Raw genomic sequence first — 27,839 nt, 5'->3', positions numbered from 1 at the left:
AGCTTTTATCAGTGTTGGTCAAATATCTGAATGTCCTGCTGTACTTTTTGCAATACAGACATACTATAATAAATAAATAAACACACACATTTGCCTTCTCACTTGACAAAGTATAAGAATAGATTGTTGCCCTAACAGTGGGTAACTGAAAAAAAAGATAACTAATGAAAGTATTACAATTTTTACTGCACCCACTGCTGTGTTTGAGGAATGAATTAAGAATTCAAAGGAGGGAACATTTAGTATTGGTGTGTGCTTGCTGTGCATTGAAAGGGGTCCATCATTTAAGACTCCCTTAATTATTTAAAAGATAACTGAACATACACCATATACCGTATATACTCGGGTATAAGCCGACCCCCCAAATTTGAGGCCAGAAAAGGGAATTTCTTATTGACCCGCGTATAAGCCGAGGGTCAATAAGAAATTCCCTTTACCCGCAATGCTGCGCTCTAAAATGGCGGCCGCCATTTTAGAGCGCAGGGCCCCTGCCCCTGGTCGCCCTCCCGCCGGCCTCCTGGGCCCTCCCGACTCACCCCAACCCACCCCGACCCCAGTGCCATCCAAGGGGGGGAGGGGGAAGAGCCCCTGAACCCCCTACTTACCGGGAGAGGCAGCGAAGCGGCGGCGGCCCCTCCAGGCTCCTGCCGGCTGGAGGAAGGCGCCTGGGCGCGTGGGTGGCGGCGGCGCAGCCGGCAGGGGCCTCCTGCCAGCCCAGGAAGGCCCCTGCCGGCCAAGGAAGGCCCCTGCCGGAAGGAGGAAGGCGCCCGGGCGCCTGAGAGGCGGCGGCGCAGCCGGCAGGGACCTCCTGCCAGCCAAGGAAGGCCCCTGCCGGCCAAGGAAGGCCCCTGCCGGAAGGAGGAAGGCGCCCGGGCGCCTGAGAGCCGGCGGCGCGGCCGGCAGGGACCTCCTGCCAGCCCAGGAAGGCCCCTGCCGGCAGGAGGAAGGCGCCCGGGCGCCTGACAGCCAGCGGAGCGGCCGGCAGGGACCTCCTGCCGGCCAAGGAAGGCCCCTGCCGGCCAAGGAAGGCCCCTGCCGGAAGGAGGAAGGCGCCCGGGCGCCTGAGAGCCGGCGGCGCGGCCGGCAGGGACCTCCTGCCGGCCAAGGAAGGTCCCTGACGGCTAAAAGAACGCGCCCGGGCACGTGGGCGGCGGCACGGCCGGCAGGGGCCTCCTGCCGGCCCCTCCTGGCGCCTGCCGGCCGGAGGAATACTCCCGGGCGCGGCGGCAGTGATGGCGGTAAGTTCCCCCCTCCCTCCTCCCCTACCGTATTGACCCGCGTATAAGCAGAGTTTGGCTTTTTCAGCCCTTTTTTTGGGCTGAAAAACTCGGCTTATACGCGAGTATATACAGTAAGAGCCAGCGTGGTGTAGTGGTTAAGAGCGGTGGACTCTAATCTGGAGAATTGGGTTTGTTTCCCCACTCCTCCACATCAACGGCAGACTAATCTGGTGAACTGGGTTGGTTTCCCACTCCTATGCATGAAGCCAGCTGGGTGACCTTGGGCTAGTCACAGTTCTCGTAGATCTCTCTCAGTCCCACTTACCTCACAGGGTGCCTGTTGTGGGGAGGGAAAGGGAGGGTGATTGTAAGCCAGTTTGATTCTTCTTTAAGTGGTAGAGAAAGTTGACATAAGAACCAACTCTTCTTCTAAATAAGCAAGAACAATGACCAGTGTATAGGAAGTAGTTGTTGATGGGCATAAGAAAACATGATAGTTTTAGTTCCTCTTTGCAAATTGAACAACATACAGCACAAGTGTTAAATTTCAGTTGTTGGAGAGATATTTCCATGTTTACATAGCACTTGTGAAGAGTCCATAGGTCAGGGGTATATAGTACATGATGATTTACTTACACATGCTTCATTCTAGAATCTCTTAAGAGACTGCAGGTAGTATGATGCAATTGTCTTTTAAAAAGTCACCCACTGGAGAGCTTTTGCCAATCTCTGAGGATGCTGCTGCACTAGATAAACTGATGCTCTGACCTGTTATAAGGCAGTGCCATACATTTGAACTTGTGATGGTCTTCTAGTACGAGGAATTAGTCTTAAAGCTTGATAGGCTGAACCTGAAAAAGCAGTGTCATTTTTGCAGGAGAAATGAGCATCTGTGTCCTGTGATTTTTCACTGATTCATGTACTAGGTCTTGAGGCTGAGAATGTTCATATAGCGTTGCATCAAGCATATGCAACTAATTCAGCTTTTGTATGCTAAACATTTGACCCTTATTTCCATGCCAGCCGCCAGCTTTGATGTAAGAGTGGTATAAATTGTATCTGACATGTTCTTTAAGAATAGTTAAGTCTTCACAGAACAAACATTAGGCTTACATGATAAACTACTTGTACTGAATGGAAACTGCCTGTGTGTAAAATGCCTAAATGACTAAAATCTACCTGGAAAGACATTAAGACCAAAAATTTTGAGTAAAAAGTTTGAAAACTTTGTGACATCGTATGTGCTGAAAAATAGTATAGAAATAATAATAATTTTTATTCTACCAAGTAGCAGAGAAACTGACAATTCAGTTTAACATGAGAAAAGTGAAACTCTTAAAACATCTCCTTTTCCCCAAGACTCTAGAATTGATACCTTTTTATTTTAAAAATTGGAAACAGTAAAATTTGAGCAATGTAATGCTTATCCCTGAATTATATGAATATTCAAACAAGTTTAACGGCTTATTCCTTTAGTAATGAGAAATGCTGTATCAGTAAACCCCCAGTTGTGTACTCGTCTTTAAAAGCACGTTTATTTTAGGTCCAGACTTCTATTTCTAGTTTTCTTCCTAGTCTAATATGAAGCTGATTTCCAAGGAAGCACTTTCTTTCCAAAAGGCAACTGCTTTCTACTTAATTCAGAATTAAACATTCTAATTTTCCTGTGCTAAATTCTATTGAATGACTAACAAACAGCTTAGACTTTAGCAATGAAAATGGAGTTCCTCTAAATGTAATCCCATTATGACGGGTGCACTAAAACCTCTTTTTAGACAACTTGTAGTTTAATAGTGCCGTTTTCTAGCTGGCTTCCTTATCAACTAACAACTACAGTTATGTCTACACCGGTTATTTTGTCTTATATTTATTAGGGATGTACAGATGGGCTATATTTCAGTTTAACAAATCACAGCCCCGGGGTAATTCTACAACATTGGATCCAAATACCCTTGCAATTTATAGTTTTAACTATTTGACAGATGCTCAGAGCAACATGCTTACAGTGCCATCCTAAACAGAGTTAGAAGGATGTAACTCTTGTTTCCGATGGCATGGCTAATATCCAAAACTGAAAGACTAGTGGTGTAGGAGAAGCAGTTGTGTTCCTGAAAGGTCAAATGTTGACCATCTACAGATATGCAATGTGGAACAAGGAAACTCTTAAAACTTTATACTTTTATTAAAAATCTTGTTAAGATACACAATAGGTTTTTTACAAAATGTTGAGGTTGTTTCTTTAGTAGAATAGGTACCGTGACTATTGCTTAAGTCAGTCAGATCTGAAATGCAAAAAAAAAATTTTTAATGCAGTGATACACAACTCCTTTGATGCTGGATTACATAAATTACCCTAACTTTCACAACTGCCTAATTCTTGATTTAAAACAACAAACTGGATTAGGCAGAACACTCTGCAGGATGAGCAGCATAAACTGATCTCCATGTTCCTTGTTAGAATAGCTTCTCCAGTAGCTACAGAAGAAGAATTTGCTCAATGCAGCTATTTTAAACGTGTTTGAAAGGGCAATGTTACAAGGAAAACATACAGGCTGTAGATGGAGACTCCAGGAGTTTTCCTGTGGATGTTAGAAGACACTGCACCAGTAACATATAGAAGTGACTGCATTTGACATAACTACGTCAGTTGTGTCTGAAGCCGCTTTAAGTAAATCAAGGTTTAAGTAAGTCTATGAGGATACCTGAAGGTAAGTGATGAATTGTACTTTGTCTATCACTGCATGTTATTGCTTAGTGATACTCTACACATACACACTAGCCAAATATATAATCTGTCATTGGTGGAGCGTGTTGAGAAAATATGATAGGCAACCAGTATGGGAGAACATAATGAACCATTAAGCTAAAGTTATCTACATATCTCAGTCAAAATGACATCAATGCATTTCTTAGCCCTCCCCTCCATCCAGATGTCACCATTATTCAGGGTCCATCTGTATACTAATAGCAAAGTTGGTCAATCTGAGGATACTTAACTCTGGTGACTAGAGCTGTGAACGGGCAAGACAGGTCTTTCTACAAACATAAAAAGGGCCCCAGGTTTGCATTAAGTATACATTGGGGGTTTAAAAAACCCAAAAATGATAAAAGGAGTGCCTGTTACTTTAAGGAATGGAGTTCCTCAGTGGCTTGCTAGGCAACCACATTATTCCTGGTTGGATTTCTGTGAGTAAAAGGGCAGGGTCTTTTCTGGGCTTATTTTGACCTTTCAGAGAGGACTCGGGGCCAGGACTGAGCTAGGGTTGTCAGCTCCAATTTGGGAGATTCCTGGACATCTTGTGGTGGATTCTGAGAAGGGCACGGTTAGGGGAGGGGAGAGGCTGCAGCCAAATATAATGCCATAGTATGCCCTCCAAAGCAGTCATTTCCTCCAAGGGGACAGATCTCTGTTGTCTGGAGTTCAACTGTAATTCTGGGAGATCTCAAGATTCTACCAGGAGGTTGACAATCCAAGGCCTGGAAGCAACCTCTAATGACTTGATATTACCCAGCTTGCATGACAGCTAGGTCTGGTAGCTTGCTACTGTTCCAACAGCAGCCACCCTATGAAAGCCACTGCGATATAACAGCGCTTCAGAGTAGGGTCTTGGAGACCCAGGTTCACATCCCCATCTTGCTGTGGAAGCTCACCGGGTGATTTTGGACCAGTCACATACTTTCAGCCTAACCTACCTCACAGGTAGGTTGTTATGAGGATAAAAAGGAGAAGAGGAGAATAATGTAAGCTGTTTTGGTCCCCACTGTGGAGAAATAGGGGTACAAATGAAGTAAATTAAATATAAAGATGGGAAGTAGATAAAGTGGTGTATGACTGAGAAGAAGAAAATGAGGCAGGGAAAGGGAAGAGGATATGGGAGTTGCCAGGAGGAGGGAAAGAGGAAATAATGTGGGGAGGGGGATACAGGAGAAATTGAGGTGTAGTTCCACAAGTCATTGAGGGTTCCCTACCATGCAAGTGGGCCAGGCCCAGTGCCCAGCACCACACAACTGAGCCACAGTCTTCCTAGGTAGATTGTGGGGGGGGGGGTGGAGCTTAAGACAGAGGGGCAGATAAAGATAGGTTGGCTGTTGGGCAGCAAGGAAATAGGGTTATCAACTCCAAGTTAGGAAATTCCTAGAGCTTCTTGGGGTGGAGCCTGGGGAGAGGTATGCTTTAGACTCCTCCCCAAAAGCAGCCATTTCTTCCAGGGGTACTAGGGTTGCCAACCTCCAGGTGGAGGCTGGAGATCACCTAGAATTACAACTGCTGTCCAGATAACAGATCAGTTTCCCTGGAGAAAATGGCTGCTTTGGAGGGTGGACTCTATGGCATTAAACACTGCTGAGGTTGCTTCCCTTCCCAAACCTTGCCCTTTCAAGTCTCCACTCCCAAATCTCCAAGATTCTCCCAACCTGGAGCTGGCAACCATAAGGAGGATCAGAGATGTGTTGTAATTCCAGATCTCCCAACCCCGCCTGGAGGTTGGTAACCTTAGAAGGAGAGAAAGAAGCAGGAAAGGGGGAGGCAACGGGGGCTTTCAGGAAAGGGAAAGAGGAAATAGTGAAGAAGGGGGAAATTAGATGTCCTTGCAGGTTCCCAATTGTTTAATTTTAAAGTTGTCCAAGTTTAACATGGGTAATAACAAAACGGAACAGTTCATAAAATTACCGGTCCTTTGTCACCACTTTACAAATGATTACTTTCCAAAAATAGACAAACAAATCAGTCAAGTTTTTAAATATAAGATACTATAAAAACCGGCAAGAATTTCAGAGTACCTTTAAGAAATGGGAGTCTTGGATTTTTCCAGTTCAGTTTTTTCAAACTTAGCTTGGCATTCTTTGCAAGTATGAGGACAGTGCCTGTAAACATCAGAAGACAAGGGGAGGGGAGAAATTAGTGTCATACCAAACAGTCTTGTGTAAGCAACAGTGAGGCTCAACTGGATGATCCCATACCCTGTTGTCTGGGTAGGGTTGCCAGGTCCCTCTTCGCCACCAGTTTGGGGAGGGGAGGGACTTCAATGCCATAGAGTCTTATTGCCAAAGCAGCCATTTTCTCCAGGGGAACTGATCTTTGTCAGTTGGAGATCAGTTGTAATAGCAGATCTCCAGCTAGTACCTGAAGGTTGGCAACCCTACGTCTGGGGCTAGCCTCAACACCCCCATACTAACCAGAGGTGAAGAGGAGAGGGCCAGCTGGAGCAACCAACACACAGCCGAATTCGGCTGCACCTGTTGGTTAACACAACATGGCAGTCTGCCCTCCAGGTGATAGGCCTATTGAAGCAGGGCCTGCCCAAAAGACCTGTGGCATGCCCAACCCAGCAGGGTCAGGCAAGAGAGGAACAGCCACCACATGGGGTGGTTCTGACACTTAATACCCCAATGCCAGCTGGCTCAGGGTAGGCAGGGCAGCCATTTAAAGGAGGTGGAGGAGGAGGCTGGAGGCCCTCTTGGCCCAGTCACATCTGATTGGTAATAGCTCCTGCCAATCTACCCAGAAGACTGGGGCAACCCTCGTAGAGGCAGGAAGAGATGGGCTGGGCATATCCCAAGGAGGGCATATCCCAAGGAGGACATATCCCAGGTGGGCATATCCTCATAAGGACCAGGGACTCAGGCCTGCGAGGAGAGGTTAGCCCTCTTGCTAGCTAACTGACTATAGGTGACAGCAATAAGAAGAAGACCTAGAACATGGTTATCTTTCTCTAGTCTGAAGCCTGTCAAGAGGGGCTGTGGAGGTTGTGTCGGCCTTGCTCAACCCTGGTAGTGTGGCAGACACATCTACATAAGCAAGAGTGTGCCTCTTGCCAGAATTCTCTGCGATGCACAAGGGGTCCTGTGAACAGCATGCGGTTGTTCCCCAGCAGACAACCTGGTGCTGGAAGAGTTCCCTAACTTCAAACCACATTTCTTTAGAAGAACGCCAGCTGTCGGCTAAGCAAACAAATACTAAAGGTCCCAGATCTGAATGTCATCAAGCACACAGAAAACCTCTCTGAGCTTACATGCCGTTAGCTCACTGTTTACCTTCAAACAGCATTACATTCCATCTTTATAGACAAACTGTGTAAAGTTTTAAAAGATAGAATCATAGAGTTGGAAGGGGCCATACAGGCCATCTAGTCCAACCCCTTTGCTCAATGAGGGATCAGCCTAGAGCATCCCTGTGTTTGTCCAGCCTCTGCTTAAAGACTGCCAGTGAGGGGGAGCTCACCCCCCCCGAGGCAGCTGTTGAACAACTCTTACTGTAAATTTCCCCCCTAATATCCAGCTGGTACCTTTCTTCCTGCAATTTAAATCCATTATTGTGAGACCTATCTTCTGCAGTCAACAGGAACAGCTGCCTGCCCTCCTCTAAGTGACAGCCCTTCAGATACTTCAGCAATCATGTCCCCCACCCCACCTCCTCTTCTCCAGACGAAACATTCCCAACTCCCTCAGCCTTTCATAGAATCATAGAGTTGGAAGGCACCACCAGGGTCATCTAGTCCAACCCCCTGCACAATGTAGGAAATTCAAACTACCCCCCCCCAAAAAAAAACCAGTGACCCCTACTACATGCCCAGAAGATGGCCAAGATGCCCTCCCTCTCATGATCTGCCTAAGGTTATAGAATCAGCATTGCTGACAGATGGCCATCTAACCTCTTCTTAAAAACCTCCAGGGAATGAGAGCTCACCACCTTCCATCTTTCCACATAAGGCTTGGTTTCCAGGCCCCTAATCACCCTCATACATAGAAATCTAGTCACTAACCACTTGAACGTAAGTGGCCTGAAACAGAAGGTCCCTTGCAGCTACTATTTCGACTTAATATTTAGTTAGCTCTACCAGTGTGTAAAGGAGTATTGTAACATGCTGTTGTGTAGCTGTATGGGGGTGGAGGAGCTGCAACCCTGTCATTACCCCCAGGCAATGAAAGTCTTTGCCAGGGCAGACTGGGGAACTCAGGAAGCAAGACTTCAACGACTCTGGTGCTGAGGAGCGCCCCTGGGCCACAGCCAACACTGGCTGCAGTCTTAATGGTGTGCTGCAGTCCCTGTTAAGGTTGCTGCACACCACGCCCAGCAGAACGGCTATACGGCTGGAGGGAAAGTCACACTGCTCCACGGAACAGAATGGTGGTGGAGTGGAGAAAGCAGGGCAGGCAGTCGCAGGTGATGGAGACACCCAGCCCATTTCCAAGACCCCACCCACCCCTGGGTTCTTGTGGGGGTGGATGTAGGGCTCCTGGACTTGCATGCCTCCAGCCACCACTTAGAAGAAGAAGAAGAGTTGGTTTTTATATACCGACTTTGCCACTTAAAGAAGAATAAAACCGGCTTACAATCACATTCCTTTCCCCTCCCCACAACAACCACCCTGTGAGGTAGGTGGGGCTGAGAGAGCTCTCAAGAGAGCTGTGACTAGCCAAAGGTCACCCAGATGGCTTCATGTGGAGGAGTGGGGAAACCAACCCGGCTCACCAGATTAGCGTCCGCCGCTCATGTGGAGGAGTGGGGAATCAAACCAGGCTCTCCAGATAAGAGTCCACCGCTCCAAACCACCACTCTTAACCACCACGCCAGGCCAGAACTCTCTCCAGCACTTTGTGAAGATGCTGTGGGCTAGGCCAAGTTGACGCCCACAATCTCACCCCTTTATGTCTTCTCGAAGGTCTCTGGTCTAAGGCAGACATTTTCCCCAAGGAAGGGATGCTAGAGAGTGCCCAGGCAAAGGAGTTTGGCCCTGCAGAGGCCAGCCCTGACAGCAGGCTGGATAAGGAGTCCTACGCAACTGAAAATGTCAGTTAATCCCAGCCTTGTTATTTCTGTCTTCCACAGGGTTTTGATCAATTCACGCAACAGCATATACACTTTTCAGACAAACCATTTGGGGAAAAATGGATGAACACCAATACTTTGAAACTTCTTCTGACATGTCCTCATGTACGACATAGTTCCAACAGCAAAACCCAAGGCACCAGCAACTGCAAAGAGACATCAAACAATTGTTCTACAAAATAGGCAAATAGAAGTATAAATAGTCCATACTTAGGAAGAACATCCCTTAGCTTCAGATTTTGCTTCATTACCTCACCATGACTAGAGAAGAGAGCAAGCCCAGGAATACCTACTGCTTTATCCTTATGATGTTTCCCTGAGTATGGTTTTCTAAGAGGGTTAAGAACGTCCTAGCAAACAAATAGCCCAGTTTGACCTAAGCTCATCAGGGCTTGTGATCTAAGTAGGGTCAGCCACAACCAGTAGAAGAAGAAGAGTTGGTTTTTATATGCCAATTTTCTCTACCTTTTCAAAGGAGAATCAAACCGGCTTACAATCTCCTTCTCTTCCTCTCCCCACAACAGACACGTTGTGAGGTAGGTGAGGCAGAGAGAGCACTAAGAAAGCTGTGACTAGCCCAAGGTCACCCAGCTGGGTTTATGTGGAGGAGTGGGAAACCAACCCAGTTCACCAGTTTAGAGTCTGCCGCTTCTGTGGAGGAGCAAGGAATCAAACCCGGTTCTCCAGATTAGAGTCCACCACTCTTAACCACTACCATGCTGGCTCTCCACGTAGTACTTGGATGGGTGACCACCAAGGAAGGCTACATGGAGGAAAGCCATTGCCTTCCTCCATGTTGCCATCCCAGTCTTCCTTAGTGGTCTCCCATCCTAGTATTGACTATGGCTGACCACCTTTGGTCATCTCTTGCCTAGAACCCCCCCCCCCCCATGGTTGGGGTCACCATGAGCTGGCTGCAATATGATAGTACATGCTTCTTCTTAAGAATGTCTTGTTCCATCAGTGCCAAAGTTAGATCTATGTCAACCACTAGCTATTCAAAGGTGCAGTGGGCTCGAACAATGGAGCAAATCATTAGTACAAGATTGGGTGACCTGATTCAGTGGTAGAGCATCTCCTTTTCATGCAGAGGTCCCAAATGCAATCTCCATCATCTCCAGTTCAAACACTCAACTAGTCAGTGAACACATGAACACATGAAGCTGTCTTATACTGAATCAGACCCTCAGTCCATCAAAGTCAGTACTGTCTACTCAGACTAGCAGCGGCTCGCCAGGGTCTCACATCACCTACTTGCCTAGTCCCTTTAACTTGAGATGCCGGGGATTGAAATTGGGACCTTCTGCATGCCAAGCAGATGCTCTACCACTGAGCCACGACCCCTCCCCAAGTAATGTGAAACTCTGCCTAAGACTCTGGAGAGACGGAGTAGGCAATAGTGACCTTGATAGACTAGTGGTCTGACTCACTAGGAAGTAGCTCCACATATACATTGGGTAGCTGACTTATGAAACTCAAGTGACACAAGCTGTAGTAACGGTCACTGGCTTCAGTTAAAAAGGGAGATGGACAGATTTATGGACATTTGCTATTTGCCGTGATAGCTGGATGGGACTTCTGTGTTTAGAGGGAGGATGACTTTAATGGTCCGATGCTGAGGGGAGCAGTCAGCAGGCGAGATCCTTCCAATGGCATCTTTCTAGCCACTACTGGAAACAGGATGCTAGAATACACGGACCACTGGTCTGATCCAGCACGGCTACTCCCATATTAAAGTACAGCAAGTCTGCGGTAGGGGACAGAGATGACTATAGGACGTTTAAGAAACACTGCGGGATATCCCCCCCCCATACATGTTTCTTACTTGCTTTGATTATCTAGGAATAGTTACTCAACAATCATCTTTTTGTTGTGCAACAAGGAATGGAGTGCACCAGTTTACCCAAGCGTCTTCTTGCCTTGAAGACAGGGAGTTGGACTTAATCGTCCAAACTCTATAATTCTAAGAAAAACCCAATTTATGGTAAATTATTATTATTATAAAGTCATTATAAATTCAGAGCATAATGTTTTTAATACCAAACTGACTTGTAGAAAGCAAAAATGGGCAGGAACCAACAGCTGCCAGAAGGTGGCTGACAGTTCAATCCTACACAAAATTTAATCTTTTTAAGCCTACTGACATCAGTAGGCATTGTGAGTCATGAATTCTTCAGCCTGCAGCGGCATTATGATTTCAAAGTTCCTTTTGTAGCAACGAGATCTACAAAACTGCTTTTGGCTAATACAGAAAATTAAGATTCTCAGAACGCCAGAAGTGATATTAGACAGATTCACTCCAAGTGTGAACATAATGACATACTAACTGAACAGTTCTTATCTTTCCCATCTTAACATTACAAACAGTTTTCAGACTTACGTGCCATTTTAGGCAGTGGTCCAAATCTAGGGCTTGCTTTGAAAGTACCTGGAGCATAAGATGTAAGTTATTAGAAACAGCCTTCTATATTATGAATTAATAACACAGCAAGCTTGTGCATTGTTTGAGAGATAAAGAATCCCTCTGTGTTTTAAGTGCTGCTAGTATAATTTTTAGTGTCTCAAGATAACAGAGCATTATTGTCAGATATGAAACAACTGCTTCCATTTACTTCTGGTAATTTTCAACTTCAAAATCTTAGTGATGTACAAAACACAAAAATGAATTATTGCTCCCTAATGGCCTCTTACGTTTTTGAAATTTTGTTCTTTTTTGTTGAGTTATACTTAACTTTGCAATACACAGCAGTACACAAATGAATACCAGTAAGTAAATAAATACACAGTATTCAAGTACCCGGTATGCGTAAGCCAACTGTTAGTTGCCTGTGTCAATGACATAACATTTTTATGAAGCGAACGGGAAGGAAATCTTTAAAAAGATGAACACTTATTCTCATAGTTATGTCTCTAAGAAGCATGAGAGAAAGTTATAGGGGGGCATGCATTCCTTTAAAATTTCATAGTTTCCCAGCGTGTTTCTTTCCAGATTTACCATCTTAACATTCAGAAGGCATATTTCAGTGCTGTTGTAAAGAAAAGGCCCCACAACACACTGGGTTGAATCCAGCCAGCTTTTTCAGTCAGACAGTCCCATCCATACTACAGCCCCCATCCCACACAGAATTTGTACACGAAGATCCTACGATTCTCAGAATATCTATTTAGCTTATTTATACCCCACCATTCTCACTGAGAGTCATGGCAGGTTACAGAATAAAAAAAGAGAAACAAAATGTAATCATACAACATAACATAGCCTTCTTGGGTAGTCTGAAAGGATACCTCCTTCCTTTTTTCACCAGCAGAAAAGCTGATTGGATCCAACCCCTTGCATTTAGATGTGTATCCAAGATGTTTTAAGTGTTCACTTAAAAACATAAAATGGGAATATGCCAATCGCCTGTATCATTTGGGTATACTTCTCAGGGAGCTCCCTACTGAATATACATGCATTGGCAAGTCCAGGCACTTTGCTGTATAATGTATGAAATGGCTCATAGGATTCCCACACACTCTGCTGAGATTAGAAAACCCATCATAATGCAGGAGTTTTGTTCTCCGTCATGATCTTTCAACCATCTTTGGATCGCCAGATTTCTAGTGTTCAAATTTCCTCCACACTGAGCTTTTCCTTTTTCAGTAGCTAAAAAATCCCAGCAGCCAACAACTGACAATCCCAGAAGTTTTTCACGCTTTAAAAAAAAATCCATTTACCGTTGGCAACTAGTCCTTGAACAACGAGCATACTTCCAAGAGACAGAGGCAGACCTGCAAACAATGGAACAAAACACAAATTTATAGTATTTGCATAGATTCTGACTGTGTTTTATTTGCATCATACTTTGGGTTGCTAATTACACTTTCATTTACTTTCACTATTCTGTGCCTTTAACAACAACAAATTAACAAGAACAAATTACAGTCTCCACATTTGATGTATATTAGTTAAATAAAGACAGAGGCCTTGATCCACTCCCAGGCACATGCAACTGTTTGGGTCCTCATATGAGAAAGTGAATTCCCATCAGCATCAAAAGACACATTCACTGGGGCCAGATGAGCATCAGAGGCAGATGTGAATCATCCACTAGGCAGGCTGAAACCTTCTTCCACCAAGAAAGATCCATGCACAGATCAGGGTATGCACAAATAAAAGAATGGGGTAAAACAATGAATTACTGAGGATCTTAACGTTTGATAAACCACTGGCTCATCAAAGCATTTGCTAGTCCATTGTTTTGCCAGGGGGAGGAAAAGGAAATACAGCAGCTTTTGTTAAAGCTTGGTAGCCTAGAGGTGATGCTTACTTACCACGTGTGATCAGATCAGCGGCTGTTCTATCAAGTACCACTTATTAAGACAGACAGCCAATGTGATATAGTAGTTAGGGTGTAAGACTGAAACTGGGGAGACCTGGGTTCAAACCCTTATTCTGTTAAGAGGCTAGATGGGTGAACTTGGCCAGCATGGCGTAGTGGTTAAGCGCAGTGGTTTGGAGCGGTGGACTCCAATTTGGAGAACCGGGTTTGATTCCCCACTCCTCCACGTGAACGGCATAAGCTAATCTGGTGAACTGGGTTTGTTTCCCCACTCCTACACATGAAGCCAGCTGGGTGACCTTCAGCTAGTCACAGCTCTCTTAGAGCTCTCTCAACCCCACCTACCCCACAGGGTGTCTGTTGTGGGGAGGGGAAAGTGATTATAAGATGGTTTGATTCTTCCTTAAGTGGAAGAGAAAGTAGGCATATAAAAACCAACTCTTCTCTCTCTCAGCTTAACATACTTCACTGGGTTGCTGCAAGGGAAAAAAATGGGGAGGGAGAACCATGTATCTTTAGAAGTATTGTGAGCTCTTTGGAGGTGTTATAAAAACATGATATCCAAGACTGCTCTCTGAGTGGCCCCAGCTTCAGAGTTTAGGTTGGTAGTTACTGGAGGGGCTACAGCAACCCCCTCAATTGGGGAACTTATCTCCTTTTGCCTCCTTATGGTCAAATTGTCATTTTTTAACTCACCAGATGAAAGCTATTCGGTTTACCCATACTCTTAACATCTAACTAGGTAAGACTTCTTTTAGTGACACTTTTTTCTGTTGGTCCTATTTATTTAATGTTTTAAATTGATTAAATGTGCTTTGTGCAGAACAGAAATGTTAAAATAAATAAACATATTAAATAGTTCTTATTATATCCACACAATTTCTCTGGCAAAGTAACCAACAATATCTGGAGTCAAATACCGTGAATCTGAAGCACGATTGAGCAAGACATAACATAGCAGCAATCCAGCAATTTCCAAGGAGACTACCAGTAACAAAGCAAACCAGGAGTAGGGAAATAAAGTTATGTACCTCTGTACCAAAAACTTTCCTCTTTACACTCTTGTCGGATCCTTGCAATTTCTTCAATACTAACATTTGGAGTTGGAAAATTCTGCAGGTTCTGAAAATAAAAACAAAGATAAATTTAGAAGGATAACAGGGTGTTAAAGATAAAGAGGGCAATATAAGATCTTATTTATTCTCCCCCCTGTCATCTTCATGCACGTAGTTGAAGTCTTGAAGAAGGCGTCTGCATAGTTAAAATAAAATGTTTCCATTAAAAGTAAGTAAAAGAAAATAAATTGAAGGAAAAGGCTCTGTTCTGTAAAGCCTGCGAGACCATTTGAAATCGTCTTAACATGGAATCAACGATGCAACCAAACTTGCTTGTCCCAAATATGAACACAAGAAGCTGCCTTATGCTGAGTTCGACCATTGATCTGTCAAGGACAGCACTGTCTATTCTAACTAGAAGAGGCTCACTAGGGTCTCAGACAGCGGTCTTGCACATCATCTATTACATGATCCTTTTAGATGGAGATGCTGCAGACTGAATGCGGGATCTTCCACATGCAAAGCAGATGCTCTACCACTGAGCCATGGCCCCACCCAGTGAATCAAGACAGAACACATACACTATAAATGTTTAAAGCATAAAAGATCCATTCCTCCCCCACCCCTATAATTTTCATTGTTATCAAGGAGTGTGTACTTATCAATTTATATTTAAGTGCATTCATTTATTTTGCTGTCCGTAAGTAACATCACCTTCAGATACTATATGTCTCCCCTCTCACCACACCCCAATAGTCTATGTAGATATTTTCTAAGTTTTATACGAAAGCAAAATCTGTCCAAAGGAAAACACAAAGTTCTTACTTTACAAGTCCTTATATACTCTGCAAAGCACTAAACTGATCCGGAGAATCCATCAGGGGCATCACCTTCTACCACTTCGCGTGGGAGGTAGAGATGTCCTGCCACCACAACTTTCTTATCAGTCTAATTTATTAGCCAATGATAATTTGTGTTCTCCTATCAATGCACCAGATAGTGAAGCCCTTATGGCATTACTGCTGTCATAGAGACCTCAGGTCCAATATAACTCAGACTTTGCCTAAGAATTAACAAGAACAACAAACCTGGTCAAATCAAATTAAATGTATCAATACAGTGAATGACCAGCTAGGAAAAATACAACAACAAACCTGGTCCTTTTGGTCAAGGGAAGAGGCCTGAACTTTCCGATTGTCCGGGGCAGAAGCCATAGTCGCCAGAAAAATAATAATCAACCTCCGCCAAACCAAGTGTCCTAAAATAAAAAGGATTAAATATCTATTTTACGACAATTTCATAAATGCTTATTCTATTGTTGCTTTTACCATATGGATCTATCTATCTTGAATTACATCAGACCATCAGTCTATCTAGCGCAGTACGGTCTCTTGTAAGATGGAATTCATAAATGCCAACTGAAGTGTTTTTTAGCTCTTTATATCTTCCCTCTTGGTTGGTGTTCTGTATCAACAGAAACTTTTGTATGAAATTTCCTGCTTAGCTGATGGCCATTCAGATGCTCTTATTATGGTGTTTCATTGGACACAACAGGTTTTTTTTATGGTCCTAAAAGTCAGCTTGAAAATAACTAGGGGGGGGGGGAGCATTTCAGTGTTTGAATGCATGAAATAAGCTCTGTCAGCTTCATTTCCATATGGCATAAGATTGAGGACAATTAAGTCATCAACCGTGCTGCTGGGCCACAGTGTATACACAGGGCAATGTACATTGTGCCAAGCGTCTTGACGGAGAAGAAGGTGCAAGTGTAACAAGAGATTCCTTCCTGCATCCTATTAGAGGATCTGCACTAAACAATGTTCAAGGCTTTGCCTGTGCAAAACGGATTAGCGGCAGAGTCCTCTGGGATTTATCAATTAAAGGTGATTTACAACCTTTAACTCTGATAATACAAAAAGAGTGGGGGCAGAGTTCAGTTCTCTGAACTATATTAACCAGCAAATCAGACAGAACACCTGTAGAAACATTTATCTTTTATTGAAAAAAGGTTATTTTTATTGACCAAGACAGAAAAAATACAGGCATGAAAAAGTTAAGCCTGCAATTACTGTGAAGATAAATGCTAAAATTATCAAAAATTCCCAGCATTGCTTAATCATATTATAGCAAGGAATAGCTTTAAAAACCAAATCAGGTTTCAGCTTTTTGTTTCACTGTTGTTGTTTGTGTCAACTCACAGCTGATTTATGGTAGCCCCAAAGGTTTTCAAAGCAAGAGACGTTTGGAGGTGGTTTGCCATTGCTTGCCTTCACATCACACCCCTGGTATTCCTTGGAGGTCTCCCATCCAACCCTGCTTGCCAGGGCTGAGGCTGAGCTTGTGTTGACTAACCCAAGGTCACCCAGCAAGTTTCCATGGCAGAGCGGGAATTCAAACCTGGGTTTCCCAGATCCTAGTCCAACACCTAAACCACTACACCACTCTGGCTTTCCTCACTACATTTAGGGGTTATCAAAAAGCCCAAGTTACCCCAAAAATCTCACCTATTCTTCTCTCGAGACTTCCAACCAGATAAATCTGATTTGCTTTGTCACCTGAATGCATATTGATACAAAACTATTGATCTTATATTTATCTAAATCTGATCTATTATAATCATGTGATTATATCTAGATATCAGATTGGTTATAACTAAAGATGAGCTAAGCAATATAGTTCTATATTGGTTATAACTAAATATGAGCTAAGTGTAAATAAGCCAGTCACCACATGCATACGAGTTATACCTGATATAGCAAGATAAGGAGGCCAATCTCAGCTCTTAACCTCTATTAAAGAGCAATTGATCTAACTTTTTTCAGTAACTGTTTCATCTAACTGTCTAAGATGAGAGTAGCTCTAAGCAACAGAGTTCACCAACTGTTGAAAAGTGCCTGAACTCTCAGTCAACATGCACATTCGGCAAGAAAAGAGGAGTGATATCATTGTTACTGATACAAAATGCTGAGAAATGAATTTGCAGTCAGGCTTGAGTTTCACCTCTTCTAATTTCAGAGAACAAATAATTGGGATTCTTGTTCTTATTGACAATCCACTCTTCCAATCAGATTCAGTGCCTGAACAAACATGACTCTATGCTCACCTGTACCTGCAGGTAACTCAGAACAACCATATTTACCTAGTTATGACCAGGAAAATTAAGTCAATGGGTTAGCATCTCTTCCCCCTCACCCTTCTAAGTCTCATGACAGCAGAAACACCAACAGAGGTGAAGGTGGAATCTACAAGTATTAATGGAAGGGGGGGAGAGATGAAGACTGGAGAGGCAGCATGAAGAGAGGGAGATTCCATTCATTTGCCTGCGCCCCTTTCCTGATGCAAAAGTGCTTTCTCTGAATTATTAGCCAAGCCGAGGTGATACGCGTCAGGGAAAGCAGGATGGAACAGGAAGAGGTGTAAACCTTCTCGGTCCTATCTGTTTCTCTCTCTCTCTCTTCCCCCCCACAAATCACGACCATTTTGATGCTGCTGGATAGCCGCACGCGCATCTTTCAGCAATTCTGCCATTTACGCACGGGAGGTTTTGCCTTGGATCTGCCGCTCTCTAGATGCACATTTTCCCCACCCGAATTCTCAAAACTCTGCAAGGGGGGGGGGGGTTATTGTTCAGTTTTGAGAATTTGGATGGGGAAAACGCGCACCTAAAGAGCGGCTAGATTAATTCATGCCATCGTATTCCCTATTACTATGTATGGGTGTGAAAGCTGGACAGTGAAGAAAGCTGATAGGAAGAAAATAGATTCCTTTGAAATGTGGTGTTGGAGGAGAGTGTTACGGATACCGTGGACTGCCAAAAAAAACCAAATCAGTGGGTTATAGATCAAATCAGGCCTGAACTGACCCTAGAAGCTAAAATGACTCAACTGCGGCTGTCGTATTTTGGTCACGTTGTGAGACAAGAGTCACTGGAAAAGACAGTCATGCTAGGAAAAGTTGAGGGCAGCAGGAAAAGAGGAAGACCCAACAAGAGATGGATGGACTCAATAAAGGAAGCCACGGCCTTCAATTTGCAAGATCTGAGCAGGGCTGTCAAAGTTAGGACATTTTGGAGGACTTTCATTCATAGGGTCGCCATGAGTCGGAAGCGACTTGACGGCACTTAACACACAACGCATGGTTGCTTTATCCTCCTTTAACCCCTGTTTTAGCCAGGATCGAACGCACAGTAGGCGAAACGCACGCATTCGATCCTGGCTGAATCCTGGCTGAAACAGGGATTAAAGGAGGATAAAGCGACCGTGCCTTTTCGCCCACACACACACAAAGCGCGGCAAATCCAAAGCCAAACCTCCCGTGCATAAAGGGCCCATTCGTTCCGCGCTTTTCTGCGGATCACACCAGCGCGCCTCCCCAGGGCATTTTAACGCGGGGAGCGGCTGCTGGTTTATTTGCAGCAGGCGCAGTGCTGGGTTTACTTTCGAGGTGGAGCCCTGGGACCTGCAGAGTGCAGCACCCTAGTGTTCCCCCCACCCCACCCCAACCACACACACACACAGGAGCGGGGAGGTCTTTCAAACCCCAGGAACCGCACGCAGCCCCGACAACACTGGCGCTGCTCACCCCAGGCGCGCTCGGCGGCTCGTGCTCCTTCCAGGCGCCGCTCCTCGCCCTCCTCCTTCTTCCGCGTCCCGGGCTCCGTGGATCTCGCTCCTCCCCAGCCTCGGGGCGGAAGTATCCCGACAACCCGGCGCTCTTGGCCGGGTCAACGAACCGCCCAACCCGGGCTCGGTTATGCAACGTGCTGTATAAAGAAGGCGCAGCCTTTGCTGCTGTTGCGCAGAGAAAGTTGCGCACTGAGCCCTGTCTTTTTGGATGCAGATTTCTCGCGGGGGAAACAAGGCTAGGTTCGGGGGGAGCTGCAAAAAAAATGTGTTTTAATGATGGGCACGCACAAACACTCACCCCAGAAGTCGATCTAAAAACTGTGCTTCTGAAAGTTGGCCTGGGCATTTTGGTTAGGGTTGCCAACCTCCAGGTACTTGGTGTAAGAATTGTATTCATTCAATGAATGCAATTCTTACACCAATATAAAATCTATCTATCTATCTATCTATCTATCTATCTATCTATCTATCTATCTATCTATCTATCTATCTATCTATCTATCTATCTATCTATCTATCTATCTATCTATCTATCTATCTATCTATCGCCACTATTTCCAGCATAGGCTCCTTTTTTCTCCCAAACCTCCAGGTACTAGCTGGAGATCTCCTGCTATTGCAACTGATCTCCAGCTGATAGAGATCTGTTCCCCTGGAGAAAACGGCCGCTTTGGCAATTGGACTTTATGGCACTGAAGTCCCTCCCCAAACCCTGCCCGGTTCAGGCTCCGCCCCAATAACCTCCCACCGGTGGCGAAGAGGGACCTGGCAACCCTAAGTTTGGTGCCCATTTGGCATTTCTCGTTCACAATCTGGAGGTAGGGTTGTCAGCTCCGGGTTGGGAAATAGCTGGAGATTTGGGGGATGGGGCCTGAAGAGGGCGGGGTTCGGAGAGGGGAGGGACTTAGAGTCCAATGGCCATAGAGTCCAATGCCATAAAGTCCAACGGCCAAAGTATCCCTAAGGGGGACCCTAAAGTCTGATGAAGTCTGACTAGCCTTTGGATGGCAGATGTGATGTAACTGATACTACCCATGGGGATTTTATGAAAAATAGGTTATAGAGAAATAATACCAACTGGAGATAAAAGGTGTTAGAGGAGGAACTGAAGAAGAATAGAAACGATCGTCTTCCTCTTCTGCCTGACATCTGAAAGAAAGCGAAACAGTTAATGACATAGCTTTTGTTAAGAACTACATGAAATGAATATTGTACTACTTACCTGATAAGTGATACAGTACTTACCTGAAATAGGAGTCCTTTACAATTGTTGGTGTTTTTGTTCTACTTTTGTGGAAATTGTATTAGTATGTATGTTATCAAGAATATTAGTGTTAGTGTTAATGTTAAAATCTGACTGTGTGGTTTTTTTTGGTTGTAACTATATTGTACACAGAACTATATTGTACACCTGGAGGTTGGCAACCCTGTCTGGAAGACAATTTTCTACGGCAGAGAGAAATTATTATGCATGCGGAAAGAAGTTTGATAAATACTGCCAGAGAAGAGCTGGAGTTCTCCCTTTCATGCTAAAACAAACATGCACCTCACTTGTTTGATTTTTGCCTTTCACCCTGTTCCTCGCTCACTGACTGGCATATCTAGAGTGCCATAAATCACAGGAAGCAAACAGATCCCTTTGGCCTCCTGCTACACTCTCTGAACTAGCAAAAGTAAAGGCAGAATGCCTACCTACACATATCTTCTTGGAAATATTGCTCTCGGTGTAGTTTACTGAAAATTTGGGTCGCCAACCTCCAGGTGGAGATCCAAAGCAAATAGTTCAGCGAATGGCGAGAGGGGAATCCAGTAAAAATCCCATTTCAAAGACAAATTTCTTCAGTCGCCCAATCGTTTGCTTCAAAGAAGGACTCAAAGATGCTCAGTGTGGAGCCCAGGAACCACTGGATACATAATTGCGTAAAATTCATGCATCGGTGCAGTATGTGTCTTCAGACGGACAGCGTATTAGCATGCCAATACTAATCTTGTCTGACCAAGAGCCCTGAAGCTTCCAAGGACCTCCAGATTTCTTAGAAACGCAGTATGGAAGCCATTCTTCTCAGTGAAAGAAGAGGAGCCAATGAAAAAAGTTGTAATTTAGTGAAAGGGTTTTAATGCCTAGTAAACTAAATTTAAATAGTGGCATACTTGGCCTGAAAGGGAAAGCCCAGGTAATGTACCAGCTTCCCAAAATTTGAATTCTGGTTTTAGGGGGCTATACTAAGGGGTGGAGCAATCAATACAATTACCCCAGCTAATCTGTCTAACCTCCTTTAAAAGGGGGTTAGACAGATTCATGGAGGAGAGGTCCATCAGTGGCTACTATCCATAGTGACTGAAGAGAGCTTCCATATACAGAAGCAGCAAACCTTAAGGATTCTAGTGCTGGGAGACAGCAGCAGGGGAGGGCCTTAGCTTCTCTATGCTCTGTCTGGCCCTCCACGGCAACTGGTTGGCCACTGTATAAAACAGGATGCTGGACTAGATGGACCAGTGGTCTATTCCCGCAGGCTGTACTTACGTTCTTATGTGCTAAGTTTTCAAATGCAAAATTGACAAAGGCTAATGCAGAGCAACTAACAGGCTGATCTAAACATGTACAAAAGGAAGACCCCAGCTTGATTAGCAAATGAAAGCATCATAATAACTCATTCTCGAATTGGCCCCCTTAAAAATTAAATTGCCCCCCTGTGGGGCGTGTGCCCCACGTTGGGAACCACTGGTCTAACCACGATGGTTTTGCAGATAGTTTCAAGCAAGTGGCCATGTTAGTCTGTAGCAGTAGAATAACCCATTGCTCTATAATTGATACAGGTCACAGCAGTACTTCATAGCAGGGTGTAGAGTGAAAGCCTTAATAGAAGTCTATATCCAGCAAATGGATAAAACCACCTTAGAAATTCTTGTCTCTTGAATAACATAAAGATGTTGGCATGAGCTGTATAATCTTGAAATCACAAAGCAAATATGAAACAGCACTAGCTGGGATAATGAGTGATATATTTAACAGAAAATTATGTGAAGGGTCATTATACCCACAGCATAAAAGAAAACAAGGTGTGTTAAGTATGTAAGAAGTCAATCAAGGCAATTTAGACATGAAAACTCCACTGTTCGTGGAAAATTTACTTCATTTCTAAATTACATTTAATTCCATTTTTTTCTGACAAGTGATAGGCCAGAGATATTGTAATGCAAATTGATCGGATCCAGACCATCTTTTTGCTCCATCTCAGCCCTTTCCCGTACTAGATGGCTTTTGTCCGTGGACGTTCCATGATCCCCAGCATAGTTTTTTAGGTGGTCAAAGGAAACCCCTTCCTCCCTTTTTCACCATTAGAAAACCTGGTTGGATTCTATCACAATCCCACTGTCCCCTGGCACTCAATTCACTTTCTTTCATCAGCTGCTGTCTCACTGAGGAGACAAGATTTGTGGGGAAAACTTTATTCAGTCTGGGCTCCCTCCATTCAAACTGGGATTAGAACCTGGTTAGTGGCCGCAACCACCACCAGAGTAGTTCCAGCTAATATAATTTCCCCAGTATATTACTGAAAGATGGTCTCTGGTCCACCTCAGCTTAAGGTTTGTGAGTGTGTGTCAGAGGAAGTTGGACACACTCTTTCAAGCTACTCACCCACACATTTGGGCTTTCCCTCTCTACTGTCAGTATCTATTTAGTATCTTTTTTATCAGAAATTCTGTCGACTTATTATGGGGTTCACAGTTAATCTTTTTACGTTAATTCCTCCCTTTTCTCCTTACACTGATAATTTACCCTAGAAAGATTCGTGCCAGAATTCACACCAGACCTCCCTACTTCAAGTCCCCCCCAAGTAATCTTCCCAATAAGAAGAATTTCCAGTATGATCTCCCGACTCACATATGTGAAGAAGTGAACTGTGACTCATGAAAGTTCATATTGAAATAAATATTATTAGTCTTTAAGGTGCCACAGGCCTTTTGTTTTAGATTGCTTAAACAAAACAAAATTGCCTACAATCAAAGAGTTTTATTTTTGAGCAAGGAAAAATGCTTGTCATAGCTTGTTGGACGAATCTGGTAAAACTGGTTGTATTCTCTACACATTCATTTTTATTTGTTGATTCCTAATTAGATTACATCAGATGGCAGTCACAAATTAGAAAATGGTTGTAGCTAGATTAGGCCACACCCTGTATCTGTTCAGATTGTTACAACTGACAGATAGATAGATAATTTATTTGCGGCACTTAGCCAGTCAAAACATGATAAAACGGAAAGTATGGACTAATAGATTCTTACAATCAAAGAATTACAGTCCGAGTCTTAAAACATTTTTAAAACATTAAAAAAAAAAAAGAATTACAGTTGGGACACATCAGTCAATTGCGCTGTTCTAAGGCGACGAATTTTCATTGCTGCTAAACAAAATTTTGCAACCTGAAGAGTGGTTGAAGGATTACCCCCTTGTAGGAGCATCTCAAACCTTTCACCTGCCCTATCAGGTCTCAATCTCGATAAGAGGGGCTCAATAAACTTTGAACGGGGTAATGTATAGAAATTGCAGTTCAGGAGGGCATGCTCCACAGTTTCTAAGTCCCCTGATTTGCAGGGGCAGATTCTCTCTTCCCAGGGTGTCTTCTTATATTTCTCCTCAAGCAAAGCAGATGGTAAGGCTGCACATCTGGCCAGGGTAAAGGCCCTTCTATAATTATTTATCTCTAAATAGTGGAGATAGGCTGCTGGTGCTAGGATGTATTTAGTATGGAGGGGTGCAGAGAATAGAGGCGCCCTTGCTAGATCTGTTTGTCTCTCGATGTCTTTGATCCTTTGGGATATAATTAACGTAGCTTGTTCCCACCCTAACTGAAGTAAAGCTGGGGGTGTAAAACCCAAGTTGTTTAATTTGACCTCTATGGCTATCACCCATCTGGATCTAAAGGAGTCGCATAGGATCAGTGGGAGAAGACCATTAGGGTTGAAGTTAATTTTCAGCCAGAGAGAGATCGAGGACAGGACAATCCTTGCTTCCACCTTCATCATGCCAGTTTCTAAATGTATCAGAGCATTTGGAACACATCTTGGCAATTGCAGGGCAGCTCTAAGGAACTTAGATTGCACACGTCTCTATGGGAGTAAGACAAGAGGGTGAAGAGTCGAGTTGTGTTCCATATAGCATTTGTGCTAGGGTTACAACTGACATATTTCACAGGAATATTGGATAAGGAGGCATTCTCATTAAAGATGATTAAAGGAACTGTCAGGTATAATGACTAACCTTCAGGTATGTTCCAGCCCTATAACTCTATCATTGCATTGTTATAAGTACACAAAGGTATTTCAAAGGATAAATACATGCTGCAAGATGGCGGGAAGTAGCCTTGTAGTTCACAGGTCTTGTGTCTCGGAGCTAGCTGCAAATTGCGTTCAGCAATATATTTGTGTTTTGCTAGAAGAGCTAACTGACAACATGTAAAATGGCGTAGAATTAGGGTTGCCATCCTCCAGGTAATGCTTCTGAAAGTTGGCCTGGACATTTTGGTTAGGGTTGCCAACCTCCAGGTACTAGCTGGAGATCTTCTGCTATTACAACTGATCTCCAGCCGATAGAAATCAGTTCACCTGGAGAAAGTGGCCGCTTTGGCAATTGGACTCTATGGCACTGAAGCCCTTCCCCCTCCCCAAACCCCGCCCTCCCCAGGCTCCTCCCCAAAAATCTCCAGGTATTTCCCAATCAGGAGCTGGCAGCCCTACTTATAGGGCTGCCAGGTCCCTCTTTGCCACTGGCGGGAGATTTTTGGGGTGGAGCCTGAGGAGGGTGGGGGTTTGGGGAGGGACTTCAATGCCGTAGAGTTCAATTGCCAAAGTGGCCATTTTTCTCCAGGTGATCTGATCTCTATTGGCTGGAAATCAGTTGAATTAGCAGGAGATCTCCTGCTACTACCTGGCAATTATATACGTGTGCTGACCTAACTCAGTTACATGAAACAACAGCACCAGCTCAAACTATGCACGTTCAGTCCATAAGGTAACACAAAGTCCATGGAAGACTTTGGACTTTTAACTTCCATGGACTTTGTGTTACCTTATGGACTTGACTCTTGGCGAAGTAACTCTGATTTTGATTACATAACCTATAATTCCGTTGGTGAAGTAACCTGGTTTTGTTTGAATGTAATTATTAGGAACGATACAGCAATTATAACTAATTTGATTTTTTTGATGTTCAATCCTTGGTGAATTGTGAACGTACATAGTTTGAGCTGGTGCTGTTGTTTCATGTAACTACCTGGCCATTGGCAACCCTACCTACTTAGAATGCATGAATAAGCAGGCAAAGTATTAGTAAGGAAGAGAACTTTTAATGCCCGGCGTCATGATCCTGGGCTTAGAATGAGTGCGGCCTGTAGGCCCTGGGGAGGCCTGTATTAAAGTAGCTAACGGGCTTGAATTCCCCAGGTCCCCCCTGGTTCTTGCAACTGTCAAAAGAGGATTTGGAGGGAAAACGAGGGCCAATCGGGTGTGGAGGGGTGGTGCCCGGGAAGAAGGAATAAAAGGCCTGGCCCAGAAAAGGAGAGCGGTTCTCTCCTAGCAAGCAGGGCTGGGGAAAGGTGGCTGTAGGCAGAGGAATCACTCATCCAGTAAGGGGTGAGTTGGCTTGAGGCCTAGTACCAGGGGACGGCTAGAGACAGTAAAGATAGACACATTAGGGTTTTTATTATTTTGTTTACTGGCCTTTAATGCTTGTCATCCTATATGTAGTTTGAGTTGTTGTTGTTGTTAGACCTCTTTAATAAACTGTTTGTTACTCTGCTTGGGTCCTCACGCCTCTTTTGGTCACCTACAAGGTACAGGTTGAATATCCCTTATCCGAACTGCTTGGGACCAATAGTAGTCCGTATTACAGATCTTTCCATATATTGGATTATTTTGGAATTTCTGTATATCCATAATGACATATCTTGGGGATGGGACCTAAATTCATTTATGTTTCATATACTCTTTATACATGGAGCTGGGGTTGCCAACCTCCAGGTACTAGCTGGAGGTCTCCTGCTATTACAACTGATCTCCAGCTGATAGTGATCAGTTCACCAGGAGAAAATGGCCGTTTTGGCCATTGGACTCTATGGCATTGAAGTCCCTCCCCTCTCCAAACCCTACCCTCCTCAGGCTCCGCCCCAAAAACCTCCAGGTATTTCCCAACCCGGAGCGGTCAACCCTACGCATAGCCTGCATGTAATTTTAAACAATATCTTAAATAACATTGTGTACATTGAACCATCAGAAAGCAAAGGTGTAACTATTTCCCCAGAATACCTTTATCAGCTGTTAAGCAAGAGCAACAACAAACTAACAACGGCAGGCTTTCAGTCTCCACCTATGATGCAATGTACACTGTATTTTTGTATTTTATTCTTTTAGGTGAGAGGAAACATTGAAAGCAGGCAGCACAGATCTGCCTGCATGCTGGATGGAAGGGTCTGGTTTTTGGATCAGTCCGGATATGGGATGTCCGGATAAGGGATACTCTACCTGTATACTCTGTTGGGAGAAGAAGCAGCCAGGGGCAGGGAGGGTGCTCTGGGCCCTCCTGAATTAGACCCACACCAGAGGGGTAGCAACTACTAGAGATTCCCTAATTCCCCATTTGTGAAACACAGTGACTACAGAGTCTGTCTCATTGAACTTATGGAGACTTCTGCACAAATATATACAAGACTATAGGATGTTTTGGAAATCCACAACATTTCACAGAAAATAAGTCCCAGGGGTAATGGAATTGCTTGGTGACCATGAGAAGTTTCAGGGATCTATGAGCTGTTTATCCACAGCACTGGTATAGGTTGGGTGACTGAAAAGAAATGTGCTTGTGAACACATTCCAACTCCTAAACGCCTTGTTTCAAATGTTTTCAAATTTGATAGTGTGATCTAAGCTTTACAAATTACTAATACGTTTTGTAGTGGTGGAAAGTTCCATCACGTCACAACTGACTTATGACGACCCCATAGGATTTTCAAGGCAAGAGACATTCAGAGGTGGTTTTCCATTGCCTGCCTCCACATGGGCTGAGAAAGTTCTGAGAGAACTGTGACCAGCCCAAGGTCACTCAACAGGCTTCATGTGGAGAAGTGGGGAATTGAACCCCGTTCTCCAGATTAGAGTGCTGATGGACAGCTGCTGAGCTTTGTCTGTGAAACCCAACACAAAGCCTTTAAACTTACAGGAATAAAGAGGAGAAGAAAGGCTCCACAACCTGACAAATTAGCAGAGAAGCAAATCAGCAGCCCCCTGAAGTGTTTTAAAGTCACATAAATGAGGTTGTAAATGGGTGTGGATTTGGAACGAGCAAGTTGACTTGAGCATCAATATAAAGGAGGTGAATGGCCGGAGGACTCCCCTAGAGTCCCTTTAATGTTCTCCATTCTCACCTGTGCCAAATGCCTGCTATTTGCTTCCTTCACAGAAGCAGCATCTCCTTCCTTTGACACTAGATGTTGCTCTTGGGCTCAGGTGCTTTTTGGTCTGGCCCACAAGAAGGCAATTTTAGAATAGGTGTGGACTGCCTAGGACAGGTGTTCCCTTGAGCATTAAAGTCTAGCTTGCAAGAGACATGACATGGTTTACAGCAAAAGCATAAATCCGTTTTAGAAGAAAGCCTTTCCTTGGATCCTCTGGGCTTGTGCAATAATTTCTGGACAGTAAAAAGAAATCTATAGTGAAACGATGGTTTTCCTCTGGAAAGAAATCCTGATGGAAACATTCCTGGGTATGTAATATTTCCAACATATACTACACAT

General features: G+C 44.2%; 2 protein-coding genes across 2 annotated transcripts in view; one reads left to right on the top strand and one right to left on the bottom strand.

Annotated features, from left to right (window-relative positions):
* Window positions 1–3,438: 3,438 nt before the first annotated feature.
* OCIAD2 (OCIA domain containing 2) lies at window positions 3,439–15,639 on the bottom strand. The gene is made up of 7 exons (XM_056855858.1): window positions 15,580–15,639; window positions 14,402–14,492; window positions 12,766–12,819; window positions 11,429–11,476; window positions 9,095–9,194; window positions 6,000–6,083; window positions 3,439–3,502 (listed from the first exon to the last, which is right to left on the bottom strand). Exons 1-6 carry the CDS (start codon window positions 15,637–15,639, stop codon window positions 6,002–6,004), a joined length of 435 nt encoding a protein of 144 aa, XP_056711836.1. The 3' UTR covers window positions 3,439–3,502; window positions 6,000–6,001.
* Window positions 15,640–27,765: 12,126 nt separating this feature from the next.
* Window positions 27,766–27,839, top strand: part of CWH43 (cell wall biogenesis 43 C-terminal homolog) — a 41,260-nt gene continuing 41,186 nt past the window's right edge. The window contains exon 1 of the mRNA XM_056855745.1: window positions 27,766–27,808. Coding sequence (XP_056711723.1) covers window positions 27,766–27,808 — 43 coding nt within the window. The remainder of the gene's footprint in view (window positions 27,809–27,839) is intronic.

The sequence above is a fragment of the Euleptes europaea genome, chromosome 9, assembly GCF_029931775.1.
Source record: "Euleptes europaea isolate rEulEur1 chromosome 9, rEulEur1.hap1, whole genome shotgun sequence".
Lineage (NCBI taxonomy): Eukaryota > Metazoa > Chordata > Lepidosauria > Squamata > Sphaerodactylidae > Euleptes > Euleptes europaea.
The sequence above is the reverse complement of the archived record's forward strand: the minus strand, read 5'-3'. Positions and strand labels throughout refer to the sequence as shown.